This window comes from Dendropsophus ebraccatus, chromosome 8 (genome assembly GCF_027789765.1).
Source record: "Dendropsophus ebraccatus isolate aDenEbr1 chromosome 8, aDenEbr1.pat, whole genome shotgun sequence".
NCBI lineage: Eukaryota > Metazoa > Chordata > Amphibia > Anura > Hylidae > Dendropsophus > Dendropsophus ebraccatus.
In genome coordinates this window covers 40,856,556-40,877,566 of record NC_091461.1, presented here as the reverse complement: position 1 = coordinate 40,877,566, position 21,011 = coordinate 40,856,556, and the positions used below count along the sequence as shown (strand labels likewise).

The window sequence follows — 21,011 nt, the reverse complement described above, 5'->3', positions numbered from 1 at the left end:
TGTTCCGCCCACTCACTGTGCGGGCGGAACATCAAAGCGATCTGTGCATCCCGAGAAGCTGCGCGACCGCAGCTTCTCGGGATGCTTAAAGTGACAGTGTCACAAGTGGCAAGGGGGGGCCGTGCGGGCCCCCCTAGCGTAGGGGCCCGGTCGCCATGGCGACCCCTATAGCTACGCCACTGGCTGGGATGATTGTGGCAGATGAGATACGATATATGTAGATTTGACACTAAGGGTCCTATTACACGGAGCGATTTTCAACAATTAACGACTAACGATAAACGATCGCAAACGAGATTCTTTATTGTTAACTTGAAATCGTTCGCCATATTACACAGAACGATGGTCGTTATTACGATCGTTATTGCGATTGTTTATTCCTTCTGATCTCAGGAAGACAATGGGCAATGTGCTATTACACTGAACGATTAGTGAAAAAATGCGGAACTTGAGCGAACAAACATGGAATTACAGCGAACGATTAACGATAATTTTAGGTTTAGATCTAAATCAACGATCAATGATATACGAACGATTTTTCGATTGTTGCCTGCAATTACACAGAACGATTATTGTTTAAATGTGAACGATATAACGATTTTTTGCATGATAATCGTCCCATGTAATAGGGCCCTTTTAGGCTTACTGCGTAACAGATCGGCCGTTCCATGACCCAGACGGTTCACGAAATGAACAGTCTCTAAAGAGATCATCCCATACGGTACTGCGGTACCTGCTGGATGATCTTTGCAGCCACAGAGTTCTGATGCGGGCGCATCCGTGCGCGTCCGCATCAGAACTCCCCACTGCATACGATGGAGTGTGCGTCCGGAGCCGCTCGCTCCATAGTGTGCACTGACAGGGTTTTCTGCGTCCACTATTCACTGACTAGCGGGTGCAGAAAACTGACATGCCAGTTTTTTACGGCACCGCGAGAGATCCCAGTCGGAGCGTATACTATGTGTATATGCTCCGGCCGGGATTCCATTGAAGACAAGGCAACATATCTTTTTGTAAAAAGTACGGCTGTTGTTGCCGATTGCAACAACGGCCGTACTTTTACGAAAAGATTTGTTGTTTGAACATAGCCTAATAGAGTATATAGATCTCACATGTATGGATAGTGGCTTAGATTCATCAAAATCTTGTGTCTGTTCTACAAATTTAGGCTATGTTCACACTAAGTAAAACTATGGCCGTAGTTCTCGCCACAGAACTACGGCCGTAGTTTTGTGGTGTGGACAATGCCTTGTTTGCAATGGGATCCCAGCTGGAGCGTACACACATCGTATACGCTCTGGCCGGGATCTGTGCGGCACCGGAAAAAACTGACAGGTCAGTTTTCTGCGGCCGGAATTAAGTGAATTCCGGCCGCAGAAAGACCTGTCAGTTCACACAGCGAAGCGAGCGGCTCCGGCCGCTTGCTTAACTGTGGGCTATGGGAAGCTCTGATGCGGGCGCGTGCTGATGCGCCCGCATCAGAGCTCTGCGGCTGAAAGATCATCTGGCCGGTACTTAAGTACCGGCCGAGATGATCCGGCCAGAGACCGGCCTTTCCGTGACCCGGCCGGGGTCACGGAACGGCCGGTCTCATACGTAGTGTGAACATAGCCTAAAGGAGTAAAATGAGTTCCAAACAGTGGGTAAAATACTGTGTGTGATCCCAGTCTAAGTAGCAAGGTCTTTAAAGGGGTTATCCAGTGCTACAAAAACATGGCCACTTTCTTTCAGAGACCACATGACTTGTCTCCAGGTCAGGTGCGGTTTGCAATTAAGCTCCATTCACTTCAATGGAACTAAGCAGCAAAACCAAGCTGGAGACAAGAGTGGGGCTATCTCTGGAAGAAAGTGGCCATGTTTTTGTAGCGCTAGATAACCCCTTTAAAGATGTCCTACATAGTGGGTGAATGAAAAAAAGGGCACATGCCACTACTACTATGTAAAACAGTATGATAAATAGAAATAATAATATAAACATCATATAATACAACTAGTAGGGAGGCTGGAAAGAAGAAAGTTACTAAGAAGGCATTTTAGAATAGACAATGAAAACGCAGATACACTCCCCACTCCCACCCTCTCCAACTTTATTTGTACTAGAAGGTCCAGGAGGGAATGGGGGGTAGACATATCTAGAATGATAGGCCTTGTCAGTACAGGGATGGAAGCCCATGAGAGGGCATTTACTGCCAAGTCGGAGAACTTACTCTCTGCAGTCAGGGAACCTTGCCCTAGTTGGGGCACTGACTAGATAGTGGTCCTTCTGCAAGAAGAGCTGTAACACACTGGGTCTTAATAAAGTGTCTGAGCAGTTAAGAAACGGAGTTCCTCTTCCTTCCTTAGAGCCGCAGCTGCTGGTGCGAAGGAAACAAGCCTAGTGTTTATTTACACACGTGGATAATGGAAGTTCCGAGTTCTCAGGGCCTATTTTCTTATTGCTGATGTAATCCTTATTGTTGCTTGCCCAGATGATTTTCTTTTCAACCTTGTCCTCTATGTAATATTCTGATCTAAACATAAACACATATGCAGTATACTGGTGTGTGGGAGTGTGATGAATGGTGGTGGGGTGAGGTTTTTCTTATCAGCCCATGGTGTGTTCTCAGTGAAGAATCTTATGGCCTACGTAGTTCACAGGGATGGTGTGAGGAAAAAGAACTGTGTATTGCATCTCTCAGCACCTTCATATCAGGTTATTTTAGGCATGGATACAAGCTGCCTTTGATGTGGAAGGATCGACAAATGAATGGAGGGGGAAAAAGAATTGCTGGACCTCGCTATGCCAAATGAAGGTGCTTACAGAAGCCATAGGCAGCAACTAAACATCCTATAGAAATAAGTATTGTATTTATCTTATAGACTGTCTCCAAAGACTTTCTGGATATTCAATTAAGATCAATGTGGTCTTCCGTAAATAATGGCCATTTTATGCCAGGAAATTGAAATTGCATTGGATTTCCTTCATTTGCCAAGGGATTGTTCTTATATGAAGTTGCTACGGGTGGGATTCCATGATGTATTCTTTTACGGTACTTCAAAGATGGAACTTTCATTTACTTCAAAGATGGAATTTTCATTTAAATGTTGCATCACAATTTTAAATTGGTTTGTAAAATATTCCAAGACCTCCGAAGTTATATAGTTTATTCACAAGCTGCAGAATTTCCTAGAGCTATCCTGTTCCTAGGAATTGGGCTAGCAGAAATCTGTGTGCTTGCTACTGAAGCGACCCCATTTAGTTAAGTGCTTTGCCCTGCATGAATGCACCCTTATTGATTTAGTGACAACCAGTCAAATCCGAAGCTAAACTAATTGATAAGACTAATAGGGTAAACAAAAAATTCTTGCACCCATTTATTTTTTAATTTAGTACTTCTCAGGTATCATTTGCTGGGGACAAAGAAAGCAGCTACCTTCCAGCTGACATTTCCAATTGCCTATTATTAGCTGTGTGGTGCCGGATCCAAGTGTGAGATCCTTGTGATTACACCAAGACACAAACATGTCATATGGGTCTTTTTATAACACAGGGATTGGAATATCAGTTTCACTCCTCTTTTAGTCTAAGTAGTTACTTTTCATCTAGGTTTATATAGACCAGCAGGTTAAAGGGGATGTCCACTCAGGGTAATTGTTAAAGGTACAGACATTGGAAGCACGCTTGCTTAGATTTCACTTGGATTTCTGTAAGTTGCTTATAGATATAGACAAGTACTTTTCAATCCCTTCAGTTTTCCGATAGGGTCTTGATAGCTATATATCAGTATTTTTTTTATCTAGATGTTAAGCTAAAGCTAGAACAGGGTAAGAAATGAAGAAGTATTTGTGAGTGTATTTTGAAAAGTAAAGAGCCTTTATTACACTTATTTACATGATGTTCATTTTGCTACCTATTGACTTCAATGGGTCTGCAGGAAAATCTGCATATCTGCCACAATTGAGGACTTTCTGCAGACCCATTGAATTCAATGGGCTATAAAATGCACAGCAGCGTGACATGACACTTCTGAACCTACCCTGAACCTAACCTGCATTTAATTTATATATTTAAATAAACGCTGCAGAATCTGTTGGCGCTATACAAATAAATATTATTATTATTACCCTCAAAATATATCAATTTTATGTCTGTATGTCTGTTTTTCTTTCAATTACATTCAATTTATATATTATACACTACTTGAATTATTTACCACTAGGCCTAAAACTAAAGGCCCTATTACTCTAAATGAATATCAGCCTAACTTGGCCGATTACTGACCGTTCAGGCTGATAATCGTTTAGTGTGATAGGACATGTTGAAAGGCCTTGATCAACCGACATGCTTGATGACAGCTGATTGTAGTCTTTCAACATGTTGAAAGATCCTGATTTGTTCAGCAATGATATTCTGCCTGTCACTCTGTGTAATAGGGGTGGAGTCAGACCGCCTCTGACTTCAGTGGGCTGTCCAAGGATCTAAGGATCGTTCGAGCGACCCCTCTCGCTGCTCCCTGCTCGCTGTTTGTGCGTGTAGAAGCACTGTGCAGCAAGTTGGGAACGACGGAGAAGCTTAGGTGCTGGCTTCCCCTGGATTATCGTGCCATGTAATAAGGCCTTTAGCTGAGACTTCCTGTTCTGTTTGTGATTACAATGACAATAATAATGAGGCTGCTATAAAGTGATTTGTACAGGTGACACTTCAATAGACAAAGCTCACAGCTCAGTCTTCCCCTCCCTGACCACCTTAGAGGTCATATAGTATGCGCTATAATGTTGCCCATTCTTATCAAATTCACAGGCCTCTCCATTGTTGCCTAAGTCTGTGGGTTTGCTGTAAAGCATATCACAAAGTGCTGTTAAATACAGCTCAAACAAAATGGCTGCCCCCGTAATAATGTATAAAAAGGAATATGTATTATTATCTGACTTTTAACCTCCTTTAAGGGGTATTCTTATTATCAGAAGTTATCCCACATCCATAGGAATTGGTATAACAAGCTGTTTTTGTGATTGAGGTGATAGGGACCTCAGTGGTCGGATTTAGCTTTATATTACACTTTGTGCACCTGTTCCCCTTTTTGCCATGATTTGTCTTTTATATTGAGCGGCTGTTCTAAAAATAATTCTTTAATTAAATTGATAACCTCTTAAACCGGAGAGGCAATTAAGAGCTATTATAGCTTTTACTGCGGTTATGAAGCCAAGATAAATCCTTTGGAAATTGTGCTTGTAAGCCCCCGTGGTTGCTGTATTTTCCATAAAACACCTATGGATTCTGTGAGGTTTCCTTTCCATGGAGATGTCTTTAACTGATCCAAAGCTGTTTGAGAACTTAACAGGCTGAAAGTTTTACTTTTTAATCCCGCTTGGCTGGGATTCTGACCCCTGGAAACGCAGCCTGCGGCGTGTTTTTGGCAGAGTAAGGTTTTAATGATAGTAACAGTTTTGGAAACTATGTCATTTATTGGTTGCTAGATAGTTTGGTCAGATTTCTAGTCATTGTTTCGAGGGTTTGTTGTAAATATCTTTTTATTATAACCTGAAATGTCCATCTTCACCTTATGTCATCAAGTCTTTGGCAAATGTAAGGTATCTGACCATATTATTTTAGAAAGTTTAGCAGGACACACACTGTAGGTAAGTCCTCGGAACTCACCGACGGGTTATCCAGGATCCATTTGGCTTAGGGTACCATCAAAATACTATGTGAAAAAGGACATACTCACTTACATGGGTCCCCCAAAGATTGTTCCTGCCTCCAAGACTGACTCATCTCAGCCCACTCAGCCAATCACTGCAATGGTGTCTGCTGTCACTGCTGAGAAGAGTTTATCTTGGAAGCAGGAAATAGAATAACAAGCAGGTGACTTCATAGAGGAAGTTGCAGGGGAGTATGTTTTATTCATTTTCTTGCCATCCCTAGTGGAATAAAACTTTGCTTGTCCCATCTATTGCGTATTGCAGCCTTCTTACTGTGTCCAGACAATGGATAATGGGGGGAAGGGGGATAAGGCCTCTTACATTTCATCATTCTATCCTTTCAATAACTCGACCTATGTTATTGAATTGGGTGAAATAGCTGTGGGCCAAACAAGTAACTTCAGTTTTGGCCTGGAGTTTAGGGAATCTTCAGTAAGATTTGCCAAACCTGAATATGATGAATCGGTCTATAATGTATTTAATCATATAAAAGTCCTTTCACTTTCACAGTGTTCCGTTTCTATGGAGAAGTCTGGGGAATTGGAACAGTTGACAAATTTAAGGCTTTTTATATGATAGAAAGATAGCTGTATAGAAGCTGCCATGGTTCATACATCAAAATTTTCAAGAACTTTAAAGAGGTATTCCGGGGAAAAGTAGGAGATCGTGGGGGGTACAGAGGTTGGGCCCCCCGTGATCTCTCTATTGGGCCTCAGCTTCTGTTTAATGAATAGAGCTGTGGATACAGCACGTGACTCGCGGCTCTATTCATTCCTATGGAGCTGACGAAGACAGTACAGTGCTCTTCCGGTGTACTTGGCTCTTTCCGTCACTCCATAGGAATGAATAGGTCACATGCTCTATTCATAATACAGAAGCCCAATACAGAGATCGGGGGGCGGGGGGAGGGGACCTTGATGGGCGGTTTACAGAGGTCGGACCCCCCCATGATCACCTACTTGTTCCCTATCCCGTGGATAGGGGAAAAGTTGATTTTTCCTGGAATACCCCTTTAAAATTATAAACGTACACTGGAAAAAAACACTCTATCTGCCCAATGCATGTTCTTACAAATCCTCTCTGCCCCTATAATTCTGGACAGAGCGCCAGATTTTAGTAATGTTCTCACCAGGAACCAGGGATGATCTGCCCTATGGTAGAAAACACGTGATGTTTAGACCGAATCATCTTGTTGTGACAGCAGGAAGTATTCTTTACATAGCGACCGTCTTGTTGAGTATGTCCAGGGTCATGTTTCAAGACGTTAATAATTGATTTATGTGTATTTAGGGGAGTTACTTTTTTCTCCTCTTCTTTTTATATATCTGACATCTGTCATTGTACAGCAGCAGACACTGTTTCAGAGGGGCCTACACCAAATACCCACCAGCCATAAGCATGGAACCAGCCGGTCATATGTTACAACAGCTGCTACCAGATAAATCTGCTTATGTGTTCTCAATGCTGTGATCTCGTCAATACCTACATGAGCAAGCTATACTGTTACCGTTCCTCTGGTTGGGTAATTATGAGATTAGGGGTTTTTTAAGGTTCTGCAAAAACTGAAGCAAGTGTGCAAATAACCTTTATTATAGAATAAAAACAATTATATATTTATTACCAGTGTTTTCTTTCTGCCGCCTTTTTTAATGTCTGTAGGTTAAGGGCCCTTTTTCACAGGGCGTTTAGCATTTAAACTATAGGCTGATATTTCCCTGATATGTAAGGGTGTGTTCACACAGCCAGGTTTTTATTTACAGTTATTATATAGGTTATACAGGAAAAACTCAAAATTTTCTTATTTTCAAATGTGTTCCTGGATTCATTTCCATTAATTACTACTAAAAACCTGAATGTGTGAACATACCATGATAAGCACAGTGATCAGCAGACAATCAGATTGAAGATCAGCTGATTGCCTCATGACATGTCAAAAATCTTTGTTCGTCGGCTTCACATCACCCAGCATAACAGGGAATGTACGGCCGACAAATGATAGAAGAAAAGAGCCGTATAAACATTTGCTGGATCGTTCTGCGGGTACCATAATCAAGCCGTGTAATAGGCTCCTTATACGATAGGCTCCTTATATGAGCACCAGTCATTGAGGCATTGTTCACACATGCAGTAACACAAATAAAATGCCATGGGAATGCATCATCATCATTAATGAATAGCGCCCACATAAGGCAGGTGTGGCCTCCTCCCACGCCTCATTTATTATGATTTATGCCATGATCCAAATCTAATCAGGGGTATATTTAGTATGCCGGACGCAGGTCTTTATAAATCCCCCCCAGTATGTTCTACTTTTAGTCACATGGGAGTAGATTTTGTTTGGTTTTACAATATATGCAGTGTAGAATAACTTTTTTTTCTTCTGTCTTCCCACAGGTATATATCATAAAGGTAACTTGGTCGGATTCCACCCAACAAGTCATCTATAGAAGATACAGCAAGTTCTTCGATCTTCAGGTAAATTTGTTGGTTACAGTACTTAGATGAGGACTACACTACTCTGGGCTCTCCGGACCTCAAAAGGAAGTTGTCAGAGATGATGGGGAAAAATGTATAGGTGTACTGCATATCATCAGTGCTGGCACACTTTTCTGTCATTTGTCCACCTCAAGAAAGTCATTCCTTTAAGGTGGTACTGTTATTTGTACAATCTTTTCTCTGTTGTCTAGACATTTTGTATCACCACTGCGATCATGAGTTATAGTCAGCTTAGGAGCACAGAAGCGCGCTCCACACCTCGACCAACAGTCCACTCTCATAGTGGAAGATGGGTTCCATAGACCAGTACTTCTCCAACTGTGAGGCGCCCCGTAGTTGTTGGTGAGGCCCAGCTGGGGAGCCAGTTTTCACAAAAGTAACTATGATCTGCACAGTCCTCTTGCTGTTTGCAAAAACCTCCATTTTAGCAACATTATTTTATTTTGTACTTGCTTTATTAGCATATAGATCTTGGGAGATGGGTGAAAGGCATCTCTAGCATAATTTTTAGCTTTTAAATGGACTTTCACCACAGATGGTGAGACCCAGGCATCCTCTTGGTCAGTCTGGTGAGGCCCAGGCATTGCCTTGGTCTGTTGGGTGAGGCTCCAGTCGAAAAAGTTTGAGAAGCACTGGTATAGACTATAAGGGAACCCGACTGTTATAATCCCTCAGATTGGAGAGCCTGCCGGGGAGTGGAACGGGCTGCCATGTGCTTCATCAGGCTTTAACTTGTTATCGCAGCCTGGTGAACCCATGCAACACATGCCTGGATGACGTGACATAGTTTGTACAAAGGACAGTAACATTCTAAAGGGGTAGTTCACCAAACCTTTTTTTCTTTCAAATGAACTGGTGCCAGAAAGTACCAGACATTTGTAATTTACTTCTATTAAAAAATCTCAAGTCTTCCAGTAATTATCAGGTGCTGTATGTTCTGCGTACGTAGTGTATTCTTTCCAGTCTGATACAGTGCTCTCTGCTGCCACCTCTGTCCATGTCAGGAACTGTCCCGATCAGTAGCAACTCCCTATAGAAAACCTCTCATGCTCTCCAGACTAGAAAGAATACACCACTTCCTGCAGGATATACAGCAGCTGATAAGTATTGGAAGGCTTGAGATTTTTAATAGACATAAATTACAGATCTTTGTCACTTTCTGGCACCAGTTGATTTGAAAGAAAAACATTTTTTGGTTAATAACCCTTTTAAGGGACACCAAGCCTTTAAATTATGGAATAAAAAGAAAATGTAATCTATAAATCAGGGGTCTGTCTCCCCTTCCTCTGGTGGACCACCGATGGGGGGAGTTTTGTTATAGAGGGAGAGCATAGTGCTTTTTACATTGCTTCCGATCTTGCGCTAGTGGCAAGTGGCAGAATGTTTTGGATTATAGGCTTAAAGGAATTTCAATGGACATCTATGAATCTATAAAATGACTGTATCAGGCAAGCGCAATGGTGACCATTACTCTGACATATACAGCTGAATGGCTCTGTGTCAGATATTTCTTCTTGAAGACTTTGTTTCAGAGCTTGCTAGCCTGCACTGAAATAGGATGATGAGCGTTGTGATGTAGTTGTGCAGTTATGCTGTTAAAAATGGACTACATGTCCCACACTGCCCAATGAAGGGGTTAAAAAATAATGAAGAAAGTCGTGCGTTTTAGACACAGCCATTTCCTTTACAAATACCTAGTGAAGCCTATCTTTATATTAGCATGACTGAAGATTGTGTGGGCTTTTGTCAACACATTTAATACCCTGGATCCATTTTCTAGAATACGTTCACCCAGTCTCCTGGTCTTTCCTGGTAGATTTGAAAAACTTCTCATCAGGCCAGGCCTGTCAATGGGGTTAGTGTTATGGGCAGGAAACGTTGTCTCAGTATTGGAGAATAAGCCTTGAAAGCTTCTATTGATAAGTGAATAGGTGCCTAGCGTCAATGGAAGGCACCCACTGCTTTAATGTTTTGCCCTATATCGTATGGAGTGAAGTTAATTAAGCGTTCAGCGTTTAACCCTTTTTGGCACATCTGTATGTTATATTCAGCTGCGACTGACATTGTGAGGTCTGAGTTATATGACTGATCTGTGCATTGGGCAAACACTGGGGAATGGACTTAAAAGCTCGATTCTAGGGCATAAGGGAGAGTGTGGAATTTTACTAGGAAATGGTAAAAGAGTTCAGAATGGGAATCCGGATTACGGAATAGGCTTTGAAATGTCTAAGTGAGTGAATAGACCCTACCATGGGACTGTGTAGTTTGGTAGCTGTTATATATATATTTTTTCTTCTTTCTTTTTTCTTCTTCTTTCTGTTTATTTGTTGCATTGATGTGTCGGAAGCAGGAAAAATGGGCATGTGTAAGGATCTGTTTTAAGGATAGCATTGTGAGGGCTAGATCAATTGGTCAAAGTATCTCCAAAATAGAAGGTCTTATGCAGGGCCAGCGTCAGCACAGTGCTAACTTAAGCACAGTGCCTCCCGGGGCCCAGAGAGGGGCCCAGTGTTCTGATGTTTAGCCTGCTCACTGTAGTGTAGGGAGAGAGCTAAACATCAGAAGACAGAGAAAGAGGAGGACCTGTGAGCGACCTGCAGAGGGAGGGGGATGAAGGACCTGATCACATGACCTGCAGGTCCTAAAACTACAGTGTGGAGATCAGCTGGGCAGAGTCAGAGGGAGAAGACTGAGCTGTTAGTGCTGTGTGTGTGTGTCAGTCAATAAGTGTGTGTGTCAGTCTGATGTGTATGTCATTAAGTGTCTGTGTCAGTAATTTGTGTCAGTCAGTAAGTGTGTCAGTAAGTGTTTCTGTTAGTAATGTGTATGTCATTAAAGGGGTAGTGCGGCGCTAAACATTTATTCACAAAATAACACACATTACAAAGTTATACAACTTTGTAATGTGTGTTATGTATGTGAATGGCCCCCTTCCCCGTGTTCCCCCCACCCACGCTAGACCCGGAAGTGTGGTGCATTATACTTACCGCATTCGTGTCGACCCCCATCTGCCATCTTGTGACAATGACGTCATCTTCGGGAGGCCAGCCGGACCGCTCCATCCGTCCCTCATGCTGGCCCCCCTCTGGCGCGTCATCAGCTGCTCAGCCGCGATTGTTGTATAACTTTGTAATGTGTGTTATTTTGTGAATTAATGTGTAGCGCAGCACTACCCCTTTAAGTGTCTGTTTCATTAAGTGTGTGTGTCAATAAGTGTGTGTAAGTAATGTGTGTTAGTGTATGTTAGTGGTGTATCAAGTGATTGTGCATAGTGGATGGATGGATGATGGGCTCGCTGAGGTATTGCATTGCCCCCCAAAAGTTATACAAATCACCAATATACACTTATTACGGGAAATGCTCATAAAGTGCTTTTTCCCTGCACTTACTACTGCATCAAGACTTCACTTGATGTCACGACCCGACTCCCAGAGCTGTGCGGGCTGTGGCTGCTGGAGAGGATGATGGCAGGGGCACATGGAGGGACACAGGGCACTGGAGGGACACTGAGCATCCCCCTGCCATCATCCTCTCCAGCAGCCAAAGCCCGCACAGCTCTGGGAGTCGGGTTGTGACATCACCATTTTATCCAGGAAGTGACATCACCATTTTATCCAGGAAGTGACATCACCATTTTATCCAGGAAGTGTACATAGTTTATTATGCTTCTCCTATCCAGTGGCTTTTTTCATGTTTTGACTCCGGAGCACAAACTGCTATGTAAACAGGTATCTGTAAAGTGACAGGTCTGTTCTGTAGACACTTCTGCAACATAAAAATCAATTTTATACATCTGATCACAATGGAAACAGGTACAGAAATGGCTGCCACAAATCTGCAGCCTGTGATCTTACCTCTATCATACACTCTACAAGCTGATGTCTGCAGAATCTGCACTGCGTTCCTTCTAACTACACTCACATAGCGGGGAATGTTGACGCTTGTTTAGGGAGACATTAAATATATGAATCTATGCTAAATAAACATTTCATCATCACAGACATGCTGTAATGGTAATTTTTGATATTGTAATTTGCAATATTTAATAGTCCTGCTTAAACTTGCAGATTACATGTTCTTTTATGTTGGAGACTGGTAATTAGTTTTGATTTTTTTTTCTTTTTAATGTGTTTCTGTTGCATTCACTTGCCCATGCAATGTGCTTGGTTTTGTTAAGGTGGCCAATCTCTTCTGTGACTCCATAATAAAGACAGTATGTTTTCATAATGATAGAGAGGAAAGTGGTTGGCAGTCTCCCATTCATTTTCACTGGTGTTGCCCATTCCTTTCATACTCCATGAAGCCTTGGGTTTTTGTTGAGATCCTCACATTGTAGAATGACCATGCCAGCCAACCCCTGTATTCTTAGCTTCATCTAGGGCTCGAGTGTGCATCAGCTCTGCTCCATTGTGTGTTCGCATCAGCTTTTCTACATCGTGCCGCATCAGCTCTGCTACATCAAATGAAACAGACCAATCGTTGAGAAGTAAGGATGGTCCGAACCTGCCGAGGTTCGGCTTCGTATGAACCCGAACGCTCGGCATCAGATTCCCACTGTCTGGCCGCTCCATGCAGCGGGTGGATACAGCGGGAGGACCGCCTGGAAAACTGGGATACAGCCTTGAATTAGGCTGTATCCCAGTTTTCCAGGCGTACTCAGGGGGACTTGGTGAGTAAGACCAGCTAGGTTTGGGAGCTTTTCGTTTTTTAGCTCTTAGGAATACCCCTTTAAGCTAATAATATAATCTTAGGCTTGTGGACAATCTGCAGGTGATATTAAAGTGATCTAATAATTTGCCCTTCCTCTACAGCATATTGAATTTGCTAGCAAGAATGCAAAGTCATGACTTGAAACTATCATTTGTGATCATGGATGTTGATACCACTTTAGGTTGACTCTAAATTGGCCTAAAGCTAATATAACTAAAAAGTAGATGAATAATATCATCATACAACATCTCAGGACCACTATTTTCAAGTGGTGGAAATACTCTTTTATAATAGTTCATATGCAAAGCACTTTCATACTGGGGATTATCCCAGCCTGCTGTAAGAAGATTGCTACCCCATAACCATCACTTAGTAGTGTGTCGGTGCAGACTGCTCCTCGCATTCCGTTATAGGTTTCTTATAATAGGAGGGGTCACTAACATGTATTTAATTGTTTAGCCTTGAATGCAGACAGTATGATGCTATGTCCCGTACTCTGAACCGCAAAATCCTCTGGATCTGCACAGGATATTATGACTCAAGTCCAGTAACTGATCCCAGGTGTGGGAGATTCTGATTCACACTATATGTACTTTCTACTATTACGGAAACACATTCCCCCCCCCCCCCCCTTTATGATAGTGATGAAGTTCCTTCTTAAATTGTCACCATCACATGCTTGTTTAGAGGAATCCATGTTGCACACAGCTATTTTCTGCATCGTGGCGTTCTGTCTTTTGGGAATTGCATCCCCCTGAGATAAGAACTGGTGTGATATGTGCCGGGCCGTCATAAGTCACGTCAGTACCAGAAGCGTCAGTACCAGAAGCTTTCATGCTGTGACTAATAGAATCCATTATGTTTCTCGACACCTCAGGACCTGGACTTTTACATCATCAGTGTTTTACAATGTCCATTTAGGGGTAATTGTATGTTAATTCTGATGAGGAGGAAATTTCACTGACTCACACTAGGAAAATGGTTCAAAAGTTTAAAGGGACCTGGCACAGGGACAAGATGTGTTACATTGAAGGCAACGGGGAACACAGATGAATTAGAATGGCTGTACTAACAAAGCCCATAAAAGACTGCTGACAACCTGTAAGTGCTCACAAAACACATTTCCCCAGAGTTACAATTCCTTAAAGGGCTTAAAAAACATGGTTTCCTTCTTCCGGAAACAGCTCTATTCTTGTCCTCAGTTTGGGTGTGGTATTGCAGCTCTATTGAAGTTAATGGAATAAAATTGTAATACCACACACAACCTGAGAACAGGGGTGGCGCTGTGGCATATACTAAAGAAGCTATCTTTTTCAGCCTCCTCTAAGCCTGTGTTATCTCGCCTCCCTGTACAGCCAATCACCACAAGGAGGGGATTCTGGAACAAGTAGCAATGGGATAAGAAGATAACTCTGATCTGCGCCTATTCACACCAATCATTGACCCTGTGACATAATACCTAGACTGCAAAGAGTTTTCTCATCTTTTCTGATTATCTTGTAGCTATATGAAACAATAGGTTTAAGTAGCTGGTATGGACTCTGCAGTCTTCCTTTGGGAACACTGGATATATAAATGGCATCATGACCTATTATTTGCCATTCAGAAGGCAGCAATTACAGCACTTTTATTACAAGAAAGGAAATGCTTGCATGTGGTACAGAAAGTGAGTCTCCATTTACTTCTTGCCAAGCACCACCCCACCAGTCATCACTGCGTCCTGTGCTGTGTATTACTCTGATTCTTCAAGCCTCTTCCTGTAGGAGGTCCATGAGAGCAGGAAGCTCTCACACTGCACCGACTCAATGGCAGCAGTTTATTTTTTTTTTCCTTTCCTATTTATAATGGTTAGATTAGGACTGCTGACCTATGACGCTGTTCACAACCTTTTGCTTTCCAGACGCTATCTACAATTACCATACTTTGAAACATGAAAGGATACCTATCTATATCATTAGTACTAGTGGCCATGTGGTTTTGCAATGAAAAAGTTGCACAGCGCAATTTTGGCTGCATTGCAGATACATCTTTTTTTGCAGTTGGTTTGCTGATACTGTATATTTTATATTCATTGGCCACTGTATCACATCTTGTACTGATCGCTTTACTGGTCAGATTTTTCCTCAGAGAGGCGGAGATAGTGACAAGTTGTCAACTCACTGAGAGATAAGGTTACAGCTGTTGCCTGTTGAACATCAGTTGATGGGGACGAGAAAGCTGCTGAAGGGAAAGAGAGGGAGGGACACAAATACCGCTGCTGCTTATAGTAAAGACCCTATTACACCAACAGTTTTTTTTTAAACAAAATTTTTTATTAGCATCATGTTTATTAATAACAATAGACCCACATCAGGAAAATAGGTTTATATATTGGATTCATAACATTGTTATGTATACATGAGTCCGCATTGCAGATGCCCCTAAGTTACTCCGAACAGATGTTCTTTCTTCCTTCCTTCCTTCCTTCTTTTGTGCAGGAAAATAAAAACCTTCCTTCCTTCCTTCCTTCCTTCCTTCCTTCCTTCCTTCCTTCCTTCCTTCCTTCCTTCCTTCCTTCCTTCCTTCCTTCCTTCCTTCCTTCCTTCCTTCCTTCCTTCCTTCCTTCCTTCCTTCCTTCCTTCCTTCCTTCCTTCCTTCCTTCCTTCCTTCCTTCCTTCCTTCCTTCCTTCCTTCCTTCCTTCCTTCCTTCCTTCCTTCCTTCCTTCCTTCCTTCCTTCCTTCCTTCCTTCCTTCCTTCCTTCCTTCCTTCCTTCCTTCCTTCCTTCCTTCCTTCCTTCCTTCCTTCCTTCCTTCCTTCCTTCCTTCCTTCCTTCCTTCCTTCCTTCCTTCCTTCCTTCCTTCCTTCCTTCCTTCCTTCCTTCCTTCCTTCCTTCCTTCCTTCCTTCCTTCCTTCCTTCCTTCCTTCCTTCCTTCCTTCCTTCCTTCCTTCCTTCCTTCCTTCCTTCCTTCCTTCCTTCCTTCCTTCCTTCCTTCCTTCCTTCCTTCCTTCCTTCCTTCCTTCCTTCCTTCCTTCCTTCCTTCCTTCCTTCCTTCCTTCCTTCCTTCCTTCCTTCCTTCCTTCCTTCCTTCCTTCCTTCCTTCCTTCCTTCCTTCCTTCCTTCCTTCCTTCCTTCCTTCCTTCCTTCCTTCCTTCCTTCCTTCCTTCCTTCCTTCCTTCCTTCCTTCCTTCCTTCCTTCCTTCCTTCCTTCCTTCCTTCCTTCCTTCCTTCCTTCCTTCCTTCCTTCCTTCCTTCCTTCCTTCCTTCCTTCCTTCCTTCCTTCCTTCCTTCCTTCCTTCCTTCCTTCCTTCCTTCCTTCCTTCCTTCCTTCCTTCCTTCCTTCCTTCCTTCCTTCCTTCCTTCCTTCCTTCCTTCCTTCCTTCCTTCCTTCCTTCCTTCCTTCCTTCCTTCCTTCCTTCCTTCCTTCCTTCCTTCCTTCCTTCCTTCCTTCCTTCCTTCCTTCCTTCCTTCCTTCCTTCCTTCCTTCCTTCCTTCCTTCCTTCCTTCCTTCCTTCCTTCCTTCCTTCCTTCCTTCCTTCCTTCCTTCCTTCCTTCCTTCCTTCCTTCCTTCCTTCCTTCCTTCCTTCCTTCCTTCCTTCCTTCCTTCCTTCCTTCCTTCCTTCCTTCCTTCCTTCCTTCCTTCCTTCCTTCCTTCCTTCCTTCCTTCCTTCCTTCCTTCCTTCCTTCCTTCCTTCCTTCCTTCCTTCCTTCCTTCCTTCCTTCCTTCCTTCCTTCCTTCCTTCCTTCCTTCCTTCCTTCCTTCCTTCCTTCCTTCCTTCCTTCCTTCCTTCCTTCCTTCCTTCCTTCCTTCCTTCCTTCCTTCCTTCCTTCCTTCCTTCCTTCCTTCCTTCCTTCCTTCCTTCCTTCCTTCCTTCCTTCCTTCCTTCCTTCCTTCCTTCCTTCCTTCCTTCCTTCCTTCCTTCCTTCCTCCGACTTCAACTCCAACTTCAACTTTGAAGATTTCCTTAGTATTGCACAGGTGATATAATTATACTCAGTGCATCAGGTATTATCACATGAGTTATTTGTATGGGATATCCTCAAAACATGACCTGTTGGTGAGGCCTGAGGACTGGAATTGAGAAGCATGGATCTCGGGAACAATCCCTCGCCCATTTAACACTATGCATGATAGAAAGATCTCCTTCAATATCATACTATAATAAAATAACTTACAACATAGAAAACAAGAATGAGCCGGCTCTCAGCCGTCTTCTTTGTTACTTTCAGGACCCCCAAGGTTCCTACACCATCAGTTTATCTGACAAATTTTTCTAGTCAAAGCCAGAAATTGATTTGAAAATAGTAGAAATCTCAGTCCTTTCTTTATAACCTGATCTCTCTTTATAGTCTATCGTCTATAGTTTCTGGCTTTGGCTACAAAAATTTGTCAGATAATCTGTTGGTGTAATTGGGCCCTTAGGGTTCTCACGTGGCGTTAATAGCAAACCTTACAAATTGACCACAAGGGTATACTTCAAGGAAGGGTGCCCTAGGGCCTAACTTTCTCAGATGAGAATACCCCTTTAAATAGGGGCACAGCATTAATCTGTATCCACCTGCAACCCCCCCAAACCACTGGTACGGTTCATTAGCTCTCATGAAGTCCTTTCCTGGCATGGGACTCACATCTATCCTGGTGCTGCATCTAAAAAAATGTTTTTTAATGCAGGAGGAGCGGTGTCAAAGAGGCAGGGCCTAGAGCGTCAGTACTGTAGGCCTGTGGTAGCTCTCATGGCGGGGAGGAAAACCTGAGAGGCATTGCAGGCCTAGGGTACGGTGTTTTTCTAATCCTGCCTAACCCAACCCATTAACAGTTTGGTGTGCCATACTAATACATATAAAAACTAAACAAGAAGTGGTTTTATAACCCTTTATAGTGATGAGGATATTACACACTGTTTAGTGTTTTGTCTAGAAGAAGATTCCTTATGCTGAATAGTATATTGTCATCCAGGACAGAGATCTGTGTAACGTACCCTGCGGGTTTATCATCCATGCTCATGAGCTCCCATGAGAACTGTTAACATGATGTCACTTTTTCCATAGCATCTGCTCATTAAATACATTTTCAGAGCATACAGTAAATGCAGCCAGGCCTATATGCATCTCAGGGTGGGGGTGCACCATGACAAATATCCTGGTTCACTCCCAGTTTACAGTAAGGGATTATATTTTTGTGCCGTCCTAATCATGTCCTTGTTGTAGATTTACTTTCCTGTGGATTTGGCACAAGATTCGTACACAATGGCGCACGCCGCACTCTCTTATATACGTCACCAGAGATAATTCTGTATCTGAGCTGAGTCTGGCTGGGCCGGAAAGTTTCTGCATGTAAGAAGGAAAGCCCAGGAGTCTTAAAGGGAAAAGACCTTATTGTGTTTGAGTAAGGAGACGCGTCACATTGCGAGCACAGATAGGAGGGGCACCGCGGCACAAAGGAAGTTAGATCTCCGCCAAGTAATGATGCACACACATTAGTGTCAAACACATTTAGCTCCCTCCATTTACCACCTACAGTCTTTTCTTTCCTGCAGAACTCCTTTGCAGTTTTTGCATGGGATGATTGAAAAGCAGGGCGCTTGTTTTTAGTCTTTTTATTCTTATACCATGTGCAGTGGTTTCTATAACTCCATAAAAGACAATGGAATAATTGTAATGAGTTTTCTTTTTGTCTGTCTTTGCTCTGTTTATAGTTCTTGTTCCCATCTGTTTCAGTCAGTTGTGTCCACCCATGAAGTGAGTGTCCCTGTGCCTGGACTATAGTGTGCAGATATCAGGGACATAAAGGACTCTCTCATTACTGTTGGATGGATACTGGGATGAGAAAATTGTTACTGACACTAGATTAGAATGGCGGCTAACACTGTTGTGTAAATCAGGCGTAATTCCCGTCTGCCCCGGTGTGACTCTATGGTAGAGCGTGTGCTCCTCCGCTGCCGCCGCTTTCCGCTTACAGAAGTGACATGTCACCTCCTTGAGCGGAGAGCAGTGGCAGCAGAGGAGCGCACGCTCTACCATAGACAGGCTATGGCACACTGAGGCAGGCGGGAGTCCGTGGCAAAGAGTTCCGCTGCCAAATTCCACCTGATTTACTCAGTGTGCACATACTGTATGGGAGACATGTGTCTGGCACTACATTGGGTACACACTGTGTCTGGCACTACATTGGGTACACACTGTGTCTGGCACTGTATGGAAAACATACACCTGACATTGCTTTAGGTACACACTATGGCTGGCACTTTATGGACTATAATTTTTATACTCTGTGGGGGAGATTTATCAAACATGGTGTAAAGTGACACTGGCTCAGTTGCCCCTAGCAACCAATCAGATTCCACCTTTCATTCCTCACAGACTCTTTGGAAAATGAAAGGTGGAATCTGATTGGTTGCTAGGGGCAACTGAGCCAGTGTCACTTTACACCATGTTTGATAAATCTCCCCCTTCAGAGCCTTACTTTTTTTTGCCACAGTGTGTCTGTCAGACATTGTTCACACTGCATTCACAGTGACTGTGCCATATTCACTAGCATATATGCTTAATGTGTCCCCAGACCCCCTTTACCTGATAGAGGCCACACTAGTGTCATTTTGGCTTCTGGGTGTTATTCATCAAGGCTTGCTATTCATGCAGAGAGCTGTGCTATTCAATTCAGCAGCGTACAGTAAAAGAGCAATAGGTTTTTATGTGTTTTATGTGTAGGGGAATAACTACCACCATCCCCGCCATAATGACTGCTATGGGGCCCAGCCATTTCTAGTTACGCCCTTACATCAGAGAATTCCCTTATGTATAGCTGTGGCCGGCATGACGATATGCAGTGTGAACCCAGCCTTATAGTAACAACATCTCTATACAGTACCAGTGAATCTAGTGCAGATTGGCACAATGTCATATATTTACAGCTCAGCTAATTTTGCATTTTATAAATTGTCAAGGAGCTAACACACTTTTGGTTGATCACAATGTGGAAACGATGTATAGATAGTGTGATATAGGATTATGTGATGATGCTTCTTTGAAGCAGTTTAGTGTTCCTGGAAATAATGTAGGAATGTTGGCATGGACATGTGTAAGTGTGGAATAAGTGGTATTATAATAAGCATATCTAGTATGTGACCCCCCCCCCCCCCCCCTCCTCCTGAAGCTGGAAAGACTAATTTTATTCATCAGAGTAAAAACAACAACAAGTGGTTCCAGCTTCTAATATTGGTGCTGTGCTGCGGCCTCACCCTCTCCGATTATTTGCACAACATTACAGTTTATTAATTAGGTCCTGACAGATTCAGACACGATCAGCCCCTCCCTATCATCCAAGATGTTTGGCAGCTCAAGCATCTCCTAAATGGGATAGCAGAAGGAAACTACAAACAAGAAACCCTCCGCTGTCAGCATTGGGCTGCGGATGGCTGGGCCCACCAGAAGAAATGATGCTCCATCCACCCTCCATCTCTACAGAAAATGTGCACATTCACTTTTCTTTCCTTTGTTACCTTTGTCATTAAAGAGGTTGGTCACCCCAAAAAAAATATTTTCTTTCAAATCAACTGGTGCCAGAAAGTGCCAGAGATTTGTAATTTACTTCAATTAAAAAAATCTCAAGTCTTCCATTACTTATGAGCTGCTGGATGTCTTGCAGGAAGTGGTATTCTTTCTAGTCTAGAGAGCAGGGGAGGTTTTCTATGGGGATTTGCTGCTGCTCTGGACAGTTCCTGACATGGACAGAGGTGGCAGCAGAGAACACTGTGTAGGACTGGAAAGAATACAGCACTTCCTAACATCTAATGGTGAAGAAAAGGACTGGCAAGACATACACCAATAGCAAAGACTGTGTTTTTTTTTTAATTTGAATCCATGTAAAAAGGTGTATGCCTCCCCAGTTGTCCCACCTGTAGCAGCAATATTGTCTATTGCACCTACTGTTTTTTGATGAAGTGGTATGTTGTTTTTTTCCCTATCCATTATCCATGTAAAAGGATGCAGTGTATGGTTTCTTCTGTGAGGTCTATATCATACTATGTATATCATACTATATCCTTCTGTCAGCTCTATATCATACTCAGAGATCGAGTGTCAAGAAAGCCTTAAATGATTGACCAACAGTACAGAGGGTGAGTCTTGTATGCCAACAAACCAAGG

General features: G+C 42.9%; 1 protein-coding gene across 2 annotated transcripts in view; it reads left to right on the top strand.

Moving 5' to 3' along the window:
- The window catches only part of SH3PXD2A (SH3 and PX domains 2A), a 219,620-nt gene that overhangs the window by 51,442 nt on the left and 147,167 nt on the right, over positions 1 to 21,011 (top strand). For both annotated transcript variants that reach the window (XM_069980239.1, XM_069980238.1), the window contains exon 2: positions 8,077 to 8,157. In XM_069980239.1, coding sequence (XP_069836340.1) covers positions 8,077 to 8,157 — 81 coding nt within the window. The remainder of the gene's footprint in view (positions 1 to 8,076; positions 8,158 to 21,011) is intronic.